We start from the raw sequence: 12992 nt of genomic DNA on the forward strand, positions 1-12992 counted from the left end.
CATGGAATTTTTTTGCTATTGACGATTCTTTTAACAAAGGAAAATTGTTATCAAAACCTCATCTTTTAATTTGGAGCATTCGGGTCAATGACATTAAACGAATAATAAAATTTTAAATTAAAATAAAACTGAATTTATCTTGAAGATATTTCAGAATAATTAATGAACATGACTACTATTTTTTTGCTGTTTCAATTACATTAACTAACGAAACTCGCAATTTTTTTACAAAAGATAAACTAAATTACTTTATATACTTCAATCAGAACGCATTACACAAAATATTTTGCTCAATCGCTCTGTTTCTGTTAGTTTTGTTATGATAACGACGAAACAATTTTGATCATGGCACTAATGTTGATGAATCACTCGTTCGCGCGTGATAATTTTTTTTTTAGTTTTTAGTTTCTACTGGAAAATAATATCTAAAAAGATGACGCCGATCGACGCTACTGTGCTAATTAAATAGTTGTCTAATTAAATAGTTGTAACTAAGGTCGCTTGCGCTTCCGTCGATACCAAAAAAAATCCTCAACGTAATTACATTTTGGGTTAAATTCTGACCCCGAGATCGGACCTCAGGCGAGAGTTGGGTTGGTTGAGCAAGGGGAGTTGTTTGGTAGGTAGGGCCCTAAAAACCCTCACACCCCTCGCGCCTGCTAGGTACGGAAACCTTATGTATTAAGCTCCGTACCCGGCTCGAAAAAGTAATCACGTTGAAATATCAGGAACTAAAATCGTGATAAGAACCCGTTAAATAATAATGCTTATAAGCAAAATACGAATGCCAATAATTCATGCTACGATTTTTAAATACCTATAAATCAAATAAGCAATATCGGCAACACTTCATTGGTTATTGAAGAGATACTTTCAATAAGCATTGAAGTGTGTGTTTACTACTTCATAGAGCTACAGGCTACAGATAATTAAGAAATTATAATATTGTTTTGTAAATCTTCTAGTGAATAAGCTTAGTACTAAAGGCACGAATTGATTACAATGTATTTAATGTATATTATAAGAGTCCACCTAATTTGTACCACAGCCGGACATTGGTCGCCCTGTTTTCGACACGGACAACTCATACGGATGTATACGAAAACTGAAAAAGAAAAATATATATCAATCTGGTGATTGAACGTGATCGGTATTTATTCCCCCCATAGAATAGATAAGATCTACGACCGTAAAATCAGAGACAACATGAGGAGCGTCGGCAGTGAAGGAAAATAAAAGATCAAGAAGAACGAAGTATACTGAGATCTGGACTAGAAATATACACCAATCAATCAATGGTATATATACACCAACAATAAAAGCAAGCCGCCCCAACTAATATGTCATCTGCACTTTCACCAAACCATTTTCATTATTCATTCATTCAACTTTCCATTCATTTCATCATCAAGTTCATACCCTAACTTCTAACATCACCATCCAGCAGGAACATCGCCCCCGCCGAGAGGGCGGGAAGTGCAAGTCCGGGCAAAGGGAGTCTCCCCAAGGCCCGTGCGATGCCCCCGTCAGGGGACATAAGGACCCAGAAGCGTATTTATTCTCTATTAAAAAACAATAATACTCTCAGTGGACAGCGTGATAGATCCCTTGGAGCCCTGCCGAGCATGAACTCAGCACGCCATGATGTATTTGAACTGGAAGACCACAGCTCGCAACCTACGTGCCTTCCATGATTAAAAGCGATACCTCTTGAGGCAACCTTCACTGCTCGGTAATTAATCCTGCCCCTATCTTAACTAGTAACTAGTGCTGTATAATAGACAAGACGCTTTGTGTATTCCACGTATTTTTCACGCTCTAGTACGGAACTTGTGAGTTTACGATTTGCACCATGAAAAGAACATTATACTTCTGTCATCTATTACGAATCATTCATAGGCTTTTGCCTAGGGCCGGCTATTCTTCTAGTACAATTGACACTATAACCTCATTTTCATGATAGGGCTGCAGTCAGTCTCAACTAAATCGATCTATTTATTCTGTTCGCAATTATGAATACTACATATACTCTGAGTGAAGTCCATTAATCATTGACGTATTGCAATTGGGGGGTAACACAGGGAAGATCTTCCACCGAGCAGGTAAAATTGTTCGGTAGATCGACGGCCCGAATGTTATTGTTCCAACTTGTATATTTTTAAAGAGTCGTTAGCCCTCTTTTAAATATATTGTGTTGTGTGAGACTGAGAGCTACTCCCTAAGGCAATATAGTCAAAATCACATAAAAAGTTAGATTTGTGACCGCGTGACGAATACACGAATTAAAAAAACGTAGTCTTCCGTAGTGTCTTATCGGCCTTGTTATCGATGGCATCGAAAACGACATTTCAATTTAAAGATAAAAATGTCATTAAGAATAATTATTATTAAGCCCAGCGACTGGAAATATTTTCACCGATTTATTTGGGTCAATCAACACGACAAAAACCTTACTTTTGACAAGGCATAAATTATTCAGCCAGGAAATTCTAAACTACAAGTTACAATTACAACATGTGAGTAATTAACCATGATCATGGATATCAGCAATGCGAACGGGACAGCTGCACCGCTTCCTATCCCTATTCCTGACAATTTTCTATTTCGGTTAAGGAATCCAATTGACTCAAAACGGCCTGAGCCGTATGATAACAGTAATAAAGTATGATTTCGCGGTACGAAATACACAAATAAGAACAGCGTAACAAAAATTACGATTCGTTATGCAATGTTATAAGTTAAACATATATGTATGTACATATATATTCGATAAAGCTTCCTATCTCGCTTGTTGACATATCATCGCGTGATGCAGGCCTGCTGTTACGTGTTCGCTGACGCAATCATGGCGTGCAATGGATAAACGGACAAAATATGCGCTTTATGTCTACTGGCTATTTCATTATGAAAAACAATAATATTTTCATTTCTACTTTCTAATATTTGTTCGTTAAGAAATGATGCCAGCTTATTTTATGATCTTTAGGTAATTGAAAATCTTGCTTTTTTTTTGGAAGACGTTCACGCGTGCGCGGCTATCCGTTAATAAAAAAAAAAATTATCTTTAAAATGGATTATGATTTATTTATTTAAATTAAAAAAATTAAATGAACTATCAGCCCAAGTCTGAAACTACATTTCGACCTTTTAAGCTAAATTATAGCGAAGTTATATTATTACCTATCTGTTAATTCGTCGAATTTTCGAAGCCTTGAATCACGGTTGTAGTATCTCTCAAAAATAACCAGCTAAAAATATACTCACTATATATACACACAAATAAGAATAATATTTTTATAATTTTCAATTTGAAAAAATATTATTCAATTCATATTCTTCATTTCTAATTGATTTTACACATAAATGTAGAAACTCACCTTTTCATTTCCCGAATGTCGCGGACCGTGCCATTAACTTGACATTTGCCGCTGTTGCCATTCATAGTGCGCGACAAATATTCCATTTTCAAAATTTCACCAAAGAGTTACTATTAGAAATATCGGAAATTAGGTACATCGATACTTTTGTTCATAAATCGTTCACGTATTATAATTTATTCAAAGAAAAGAGGAAAGACAGCAGGGAATTGCTACAAGTTTTCATAGCCACGTCTTTAGTCATTCTGTCGAACTCAAGACGACGACTACCGTTCAATATCATGATAATAAAATTAATGTAATATTGTGCTATCATTAAAATGACTGGAAACTTTCAGTTTATTGAGTTTATCCCGCAAAAATCACACGCAGTTTTATTTAGGGTCAAAAGTCAACATTATCTCTAAATTAAAAGCCATCACGTGAATACTCCATATCTTTAGAAGCCGACGAAAAAAATACCAAAGAGTTTTGTTTCTTGAATAGTGCCAACAAGATACCTATGCATCTGAGCTACGTGAGAATTAAAATTAAATTATCACGTAAGACACCTTTCGAACTGGAACGAAGGTTTTCTTTTTCGTTTGTTAACTAAGATTAACAAAAAAAAACTTACTACCCACCGGACGTTACGAGGATACCACAACATAAATGCCTCCGCCCAACTTGAGACCTAAATAAAAAATGGTAATATCCCACCACTTAAGCCGGAAAGGGTCACGCCGCAAATATTAGCGAGACGGTCGTAGCTACCCACGTAGGTACAACTAACTACCACTTAAGAAATTAATTTCGAGTGATTATTAGAGAGATGAGATATTAGAATTTTCTTCAGTTTTCGTTTCAGTCTCAGATGTATCTTTTAATTTCTGATTAAAGCTTATTAAGCTTGGTAGCCTTTATAAGGGCTTAATCTCGCATTAATTATTATTATTGCGCGACTGTCAGTTCTCCGTGACCACGAAAACTGTAAACAACGGAGAAAAAAAAACTAACGATATTACGAGTAATAAACGCGAAACTGGTCCGTAGAAGTAGTTTTGATATAGTGAGTAGTATTTTGGCAGGTACGTAGGATTATATGCATATTACTATTGACTGCTGCGATACTGAAATAGATGGAATAGCTCGAAGACGTTGGATATATATATCACATAACTTGATACATCATTATCATTCCGAGCTCTAAATCTAAAAAGGCTTGTCGTCCAATTAAACCATCGGTGTGTTTGTCATGCTTAGAACACCTTAGATATGTTGATTTCCTTTTTATCACATGATACTATTTTGTTCAGGAACATAATTACTTAGGAACGTCGGTTGCTTGCCTAGTATTAACATTTGCAAAACGTATCGTAGATTAAAAAAGACTAAATAACGAATTACTACTTAATAGTATTTCTAGAAACTCTGTGTCATTCAATCTCATTAAGATATTAATGGTCTCATATTTTCCTCGTAAAATCAAACTTCTATTGTTAATTGAAAGTCTTAATGTGTTCAATGTACGACTGAGTCATATATACATACATAAACATAGAGATACTAATCGCATACATGATAAGTATAGAACAAACATTATAGTCTGCTGTATTTTTTTATTTTCCTTATTACTAAGTTCACCCTAAAATCAACCCATTGACATGAACCACGTAAATGCTGCCGCTGCTGTTTTTACAGTACAACGACTGCCCTATCCTTCAAACCAAAACGCATTAATGTGTTAAGTTTTTAATTTACTAACATAGATTATAAGTAGTACTAAGAAAATGTATAGGTTTTACTGAAATTAAGATTAAAATAAAATGTTTCACGGTAGAAATAGGCAAAGTGGTGGACCTACCCGTGCTCACACGACGCCCTACCACCAGTGATTACGCAAATTGTAATTAATAACTAATTGCGGGTTTTTATTACACCAAGTTATTCCGTAACCGTCAAAGTAATTCATAAACATTTGTTAAGTACCTATTTCATTAGAAATATTTTTGTACCTACCTGCGGGTTTCTAGCACCGGGTCAGTCTCATCGCTCAATGCAAATGTATCGGGCATTTTATTCTTTAGGCCATGATGACTTCAATTGTATATATGCTGCCTACTATATGATACCTGTATCATACAGATTCTCATAAAACAAGCATGAAGGTCGGAACTTATAGTTACAATGTCAATGGTAAGTCGCAAAAGATCGTGCGACATTTAATGGTTTTTATTTTTATCACAGAGAGATTGAATTTGAATAGACTTTGCCGACTATGAATTAACAATGCATGACTGTTTGCTGTCCGTAACAGAAGTATATTGGCTGTGCTGCGAAAAACTCAACAACGACAGGTTGGGTTCTAAACTGCCTTAACGAAGCTGTATTCCTGGCGGCCTAAACGATAAGACGCCCGGTGTACTCGTAACAAGCGATGCGACTGTGCCGATGTTCGAATCCCGGATGCAGGTACCGATTTTTCTCATGAAATACGTACTTAATTCTTGCTCACAAAACACTTCGACGATGGAGGAATATTGTCAAAAATTAAACTTCTTTTTTTTCCTACTTTGAGAGGTTATGTCAGCGACCAGCGTAACCTAACAACAATGCCACGGACTTCAGCAATGCCACGGGCAGAGCCAAGCCGCTGCCTACCGCAAACTCACGGGGCTCAAACCTGACGACGTTGCTAGCACTAACCCTATAACTACGAACAACATCTTGCATCATCGTGAATCATTTGATTTAAAAGCAGTAGTAGCACTTATAGAATTGTTGAATCTTAAACTTTGGAATTATGTATTGTCTGAATGAGATCTGTGTGCTTAGTGCAGCGTCCCAAGCGACAAATGTAGGCAAACGTTCCAACTCCATACAAATTTGAGTTAATTTTTACGCTATCGAGAATGTTAAAAACTCGCCCTAAGCACACTGTCTGATACACCACCGAAATTTCTTCTGAGTTTCATACCTAGTCAAAATTAGGTACACAAAATATAATATAAATATAAATATTTACTAACAATCACGCCACGATAACTGGTCCCGTGATAAGTTCGTAAAGAACTTGTGTTACAGGTACCAGATAACGGAAATAAATATAAGATTTTTATTATACACATACATATAATATTTAATATACACCCATAACCCTGGAAAGACATTTATATTTATCATACAAATATCTTCCCTTGGCGGGATTCGAACCCGCGACCTCCTTGTGTAGTGACCATGTCACTTACCACTACACCAGACGGCCGTTACAAAAGCGAGTATTCTTTCTACAATTTGCAAATACTCTTCGAATCTTTTAACGCTACGTACGGTGTATACCTTGATGAATGTATAGTTGCGACTTATGAGGCAACCCAAGGGCAAATGTTGATTCGATCATTAATACTAGTTCACATCATGATAACGGAACTTACGACTTCGGTATAATGTGGTTTACACGACTATTTTCCTGTTATTTAATCAACAAAAAAAAACTACGATTTATAATAGACTGCTTGCATTTAAACTGTATCCTATAGTATTAAAGGTTATTATCCCAATAGTATTTGTTTTCTTGTATTGAATAGTAATTATCAAATTGAGATTTAAAACATCATATGATTCTTTATTATTGAATAATCCTCGATAATCCTCGATCCTCTTCACTATATTATTTTCATAAGCTTACTTACGCCCTCCCACAACAAAGTTTAACTTCGACTGGTGGTGAGATAAGTATATTAAACCCGCACTGGTCCCTCCTAATGACTACAATACATTGTAGTCTTTATAAGGGACGGTGCGCCTATTACAATATCGATCTGTCAGTTCTTTTACTACCGCAAATCAACAATGGGAAGTGCGTGCAGCCTTTATGTGTAGAATAAAATTGAAACTTAGAGTTCATGTGTCAAGGTGAAAGACGAAATTCATTTCAGCGATTTCAATCACTTCGGGTAACCCCTTAATCCCATGTAGTGGACTGTGAGCACATCTTTTTTTTTTGTTCCTACCTAAACTTATTGTCTTGAGAAGCAATGTCAGCGTAACCTAACAAGTAGGTGAGCTCACGCGGCTCAAACATGACGCTGTTGCTAATACTAAGCCTAGCAAGAGCAGGTCTTTGCAGAATCTACCACCGGATCGGAAATGCGACCCACTGAGAAGATCCGGCGAGAAACTGCGTCTATGGGTTAATTTACTCGCCGAGCCCTTCGTCGGTAGGGACGGGCTCGATGAGAACGATGACTGCCATTCCGATTTGAGCAACCGACGCGCGTGGACGTGCTCATTGTTCGTTCGATTGCCCGACCTCGGTTCGTGGCACATCTGGCGTCTAAGTGTTTTGTCGGAAGTGACTACCGGTGATAATAGATCATTGTTCGTGGCACATCTGTGGCCCAAGTGTTTCTCGGAATTTGTACCTGCGCCTAATTACAAGGCATTGCCGCCCGGAAACTGTGCAGTGGTTCTATTCACTCTAATTCTATTCTATTTATTCTATTCACTAAAATTTCTAAAATTCCTAGAATCGCTTCGGCCAATTTAGTGTTACCGACGCAGGGGCCTCGCCGCAAGGCGAGCGCGTGTTCAAGTCCCGGGGCAGCCCCCCCTGGGCAGTCCGAAGAAATGGAGTTTTCTCCAACCAACACACTGCTCGCGGAATTCTTAAGCGAGAAATACCCGGCCCTCGAATCAGAATTTTTAGCTTACAAAGCTAAACGCGCCGTGAACTGTTCTGCCGTGCCCGCCGCGCCCGCCGTTTCCGCCACGCCTGCCGTTCCCGCGTCCCCTGCAAGCGCGCGCAAAACTCCCGCGCCGTACACCGCAGCCTCCGTCGCGCCCAGCACACCCGTGTCCCCCATACTGTCGCGAAAAACTGCCGCGTCTACCGCGGCAGCTTCCGTTCTACCTCAGCGATCGTCTGCGGCCTCCGTCGCGTCCGCCGCTCCCGCGCCTTCCTCCTCGTCCTCCGACTCTGACTCGGATATGGAGGTTGACCTCGTTCCCGCCTCATTAACAGATGGATTCACTCTCGTGCAAAAGGGTAAGAAGCGCGCCGCGGAGTCCCGAGCTTCCGCGGCCGCTAAAATAAGCAAAGCCGCGAACGCGTCGCGCCCCCGCCCTCCGACCCCCGTCGCTCCCTGTCCTCGTGCCACGCCGTCGCCGCGCCCGGTGGCACAAACGAGAAATCAGGCCCCTCCTCCGTTGATTCTTCAAGAGAAGGCTGCTTGGGACCGTATCTCCCTGGCCCTTAAGGCCAAAAACATAAATTTTGTCAGTGCCCGTAACCTCGCGAACGGGATACAGATAAAAGTAGCAACACCCGACGACCATAGGGCCCTCTCAAGCTACCTCCGAAAGGAGCGTATAAGTTATCATACGTATACGCTCCAGGAGGAGCGTGAGCTCCGTGCAGTCATACGTGGCATCCCCAAGGAGTTAGATGCCGAGCTCGTAAAGGCCGACCTACTCGAACAAGGCCTACCCGTAAACTCCGTGCACCGCATGCACACAGGACGCGGGAGGGAGCCATACAATATGGTTCTCGTCGCCCTCCAGTCTACCCCCGAGGGTAAGAAAATCTTTAACGTCCGAACTGTCTGTAGGCTTTCCGGAATCACCGTGGAAACCCCTCATAAAAAAGGCACTCCGAGCCAGTGCCACAATTGTCAGTTGTACGGGCATTCTTCCCGTAATTGTCACGCGCGCCCTCGATGCGTCAAGTGTTTGGACGATCACGCCACGACTCTTTGCACTCGCGATCAAAAAACCGCGACGGAACCACCTAGCTGCGTCCTGTGCCGAACACAGGGTCACCCCGCGAATTACCGTGGATGCCCCCGAGCCCCTAAAATAAATCGCCGCGTCGCGCGTCAAAACCGCCTCCGAGCTTCCGGCCCTGACATCAAAGCCACGGCACCCTCTGTGCCGAAGGCTAAGCCTGCCTTCGTGCCGGCGCTGGTGCCCAGCGGCTCGGCCTGGGCTAAACCGTTGCCGTACACGAACACGGCTGTAGCTCCCTCCCCCGCGATTCGTCCCGTCCCCGCGATACGTCCCTCCCCCGTGATTCGTTCCTCCCCCGCGACCAGCACTCCGACCGCGTCCGACAATCTCGCTCTAGCGATCGACTTTTTTCAGTCGATCAACTTTGAGCGTGTTAATGCTTTGGGTGACGCCATTCGCGCCGCCTCCACTGCACAACACTTCATCGCCGTTGTGCAAGAATACGCTGACGTATACGCGTCGTTAAATACGTACGTCCTCCCCTCGCTCCGCCGGTAATCAATGGCGTACATAAGTAGAATAAAGCCCCTATCCGTAACGATAGGATTTTTTAACGCTTACGGTCTCGCAAATCAACGTGATCAGGTTTGTGATTTTTTGCGTGACCATCAAATTGACATCTTTTTGGTGCAGGAGACCCTGCTTAAGCCCGCGCGCCACGACCCTAAAATCGCGAACTATAACATGGTTAGGAACGACAGGCTCACTGCTCGTGGTGGTGGTACCGTCATTTACTATAGACGAGCCCTGCACTGCGTCCCACTCGACCCCCCCGCGCTTTCTAACATCGAAGCATCAGTATGCCGAATCTCACTGACTGGACACGCGCCGATCGTTATCGCGTCCGTTTATCTTCCACCGGATAAGATCGTTCTAAGCAGTGATATCGAGGCGCTGCTCGGCATGGGAAGCTCTGTCATTCTGGCGGGCGACCTAAATTGTAAACACGTCAGGTGGAACTCACACACCACAACACCGAATGGCAGGCGGCTTGACGCGTTAGTCGATGATCTCGCCTTCGATATTGTCGCTCCGCTAACCCCGACTCACTTCCCGCTAAATATCGCGCATCGCCCGGATATACTCGACATAGCGTTATTAAAAAACGTAACTCTGCGCTTACACTCGATCGAAGTAGTTTCAGAGTTAGATTCAGACCATCGTCCCGTCGTTATGAAGCTCGGTCGCGCTCCCGATTCCGTTCCCGTCACGAGGACTGTGGTGGATTGGCACACGCTGGGCATCAGCTTGGCTGAATCTGATCCACCATCGCTCCCGTTGAGCCCGGACTCTACCCCGTCTCCTCAGGATACCGCTGAAGCCATAGACATCTTAACGTCACACATCACCTCGACATTAGATAGGTCATCGAAGCAAGTTGTAGCGGAGGACTTCCTTCACCGCTTCAAATTGCCCGACGATATTAGGGAACTCCTTAGAGCTAAGAACACCTCGATCCGCGCCTACGATAGGTATCCTACCGTGGATAATCGTATTCGAATGCGTGCCCTACAACGCGACGTAAAGTCTCGCATCGCCGAAGTCCGAGATGCCAGATGGTCTGATTTCTTAGAAAGACTCGCGCCCTCCCAAAGGTCTTACTACCGCTTAGCTCGTACTCTCAAATCGGATACGGTAGTAACTATGCCCCCTCTCGTAGGCCCCTCAGGCCGACTCGCGGCGTTCGATGATGATGAAAAAGCAGAGCTGCTGGCCGATACATTGCAAACCCAGTGCACGCCCAGCACTCAATCCGTGGACCCTGTTCATGTAGAATTAGTAGACAGTGAGGTAGAACGCAGAGCCTCCTTGCCACCATCGGATGCGTTACCACACGTCACCCCGATGGAAGTTAAAGACTTGATCAAAGACCTACGTCCTCGCAAGGCTCCCGGTTCCGACGGTATATCTAACCGCGTTATTAAACTTCTACCCGTCCAACTCATCGTGATGTTGGCATCTATTTTCAATGCCGCTATGGCGAACTGTATCTTTCCCGCGGTGTGGAAAGAAGCGGACGTTATCGGCATACATAAACCCGGTAAACCAAAAAATCATCCGACGAGCTACCGCCCGATTAGCCTCCTCATGTCTCTAGGCAAACTGTATGAGCGTCTGCTCTACAAACGCCTCAGAGACTTCGTCTCATCCAAGGGCATTCTCATCGATGAACAATTCGGATTCCGTACAAATCACTCATGCGTTCAACAGGTGCACCGCCTCACGGAGCACATTCTTGTGGGGCTTAATCGACCAAAACCGTTATACACGGGAGCTCTCTTCTTCGACGTCGCAAAAGCGTTCGACAAAGTCTGGCACAATGGTTTGATTTTCAAACTATTCAACATGGGCGTGCCGGATAGTCTCGTGCTCATCATACGGGACTTCTTGTCGAACCGCTCTTTTCGATATCGAGTCGAGGGAACCCGCTCCTCCCCACGACCTCTCACAGCTGGAGTCCCGCAAGGCTCTGTCCTCTCACCCCTCCTATTTAGCTTATTCGTCAACGATATTCCCCGGTCGCCGCCGACCCATTTAGCTTTATTCGCCGACGACACGACTGTTTACTATTCTAGTAGAAATAAGTCCCTAATCGCGAAGAAGCTTCAGAGCGCAGCCCTAGCCCTAGGACAGTGGTTCCGAAAATGGCGCATAGACATCAACCCAGCGAAAAGTACTGCGGTGCTATTTCAGAGGGGAAGCTCCACACGGATTTCCTCCCGGATTAGGAGGAGGAATCTCACACCCCCGATTACTCTCTTTAGACAACCCATACCCTGGACTAGGAAGGTCAAGTACCTGGGCGTTACCCTGGATGCATCGATGACATTCCGCCCGCATATAAAATCAGTCCGTGACCGTGCCGCGTTTATTCTCGGTAGACTCTACCCCATGATCTGTAAGCGGAGTAAAATGTCCCTTCGGAACAAGGTGACACTTTACAAAACTTGCATAAGGCCCGTCATGACCTACGCGAGTGTGGTGTTCGCTCATGCGGCCCGCACACACATAGACACCCTTCAATCTCTACAATCCCGCTTTTGCAGGTTAGCCGTCGGAGCTCCGTGGTTCGTGAGGAACGTTGACCTACACGACGACCTGGGCCTCGAATCAATTCGGAAATACATGAAGTCGGCGTCGGAACGATACTTCGATAAGGCTATGCGTCATGATAATCGCCTTATCGTTGCCGCCGCTGACTACTCCCCGAATCCTGATCATGCAGGAGTCAGTCACCGTCGACGCCCTAGACACGTCCTTACGGATCCATCAGATCCAATAACCTTTGCATTAGATGCCTTCAGCTCTAATACTAGGGGCAGGCTTAGGGACCCTGGTAACCGTACTCGTCGAACTCGACAAAGAGGTCGACGTGCAACCTAACCCATGCATCAGCCCGCTGAGCTCGCCGGATCTTCTCAGCGGGTCGCGATTCCGATCCGGTAGTAGATTCATTCGCGAAACAATTGCTCTTGAGTTGTTAGGTCTCCTTCGGAGGCGCTCGGGCAGTTGTTAGCAAATCCCACCCCTCTTGGCTGAGCCTTTGCTCGCCCACCTGTCCTGGTGAAACTGGAAAGGCCTTCGGGCCACCAGTAAACTTTCAATCATAAAAAAAAAAAAAAAAAAAAAAAAAAAAAAAAACGATGACTGGGTCTGCACATCCTCCCATTAACAGAAATAAATATCTATACGGCTGGTGAACCCCTATCAAGAACTAAGTTCCTTATCATCAAAAATATATATGTAATACTTAAAAACAAAAACATTATTTTATAAAAAAATTATAATTTAAAAAGTGAATCAAAATTAAGATTAAAAATTGTAAATTAAATATTTAAATTATATACA

General features: G+C 43.1%; 1 protein-coding gene and 1 long non-coding RNA gene across 5 annotated transcripts in view; one reads left to right on the forward strand and one right to left on the reverse strand.

The window, feature by feature from the left end:
- Positions 1 to 12992, reverse strand: part of LOC100101182 (malate dehydrogenase) — a 47845-nt gene that overhangs the window by 30723 nt on the left and 4130 nt on the right. The window contains exons 1-2 of one of the 4 annotated variants that reach the window (XM_012694094.4): positions 3378 to 3447; positions 1033 to 1105 (exon numbers count right to left, since the gene is read on the reverse strand). The exons of 1 other annotated variant lie outside the window; for it this stretch is intronic. In XM_012694094.4, coding sequence (XP_012549548.1) covers positions 1033 to 1088 — 56 coding nt within the window. In that variant the 5' untranslated portion in view covers positions 1089 to 1105; positions 3378 to 3447. 2 more of the 4 variants (XM_062668861.1, XM_012694093.3) reach the window with 2 other exon arrangements.
- LOC134199034 (uncharacterized) lies at positions 5526 to 6918 on the forward strand. Its single transcript, XR_009973358.1, has 2 exons — positions 5526 to 5828; positions 5935 to 6918. It is a non-coding gene; the product is annotated as an uncharacterized LOC134199034 (long non-coding RNA).

Source organism: Bombyx mori, chromosome 6, assembly GCF_030269925.1.
Source record: "Bombyx mori chromosome 6, ASM3026992v2".
Taxonomy (NCBI): domain Eukaryota; kingdom Metazoa; phylum Arthropoda; class Insecta; order Lepidoptera; family Bombycidae; genus Bombyx; species Bombyx mori.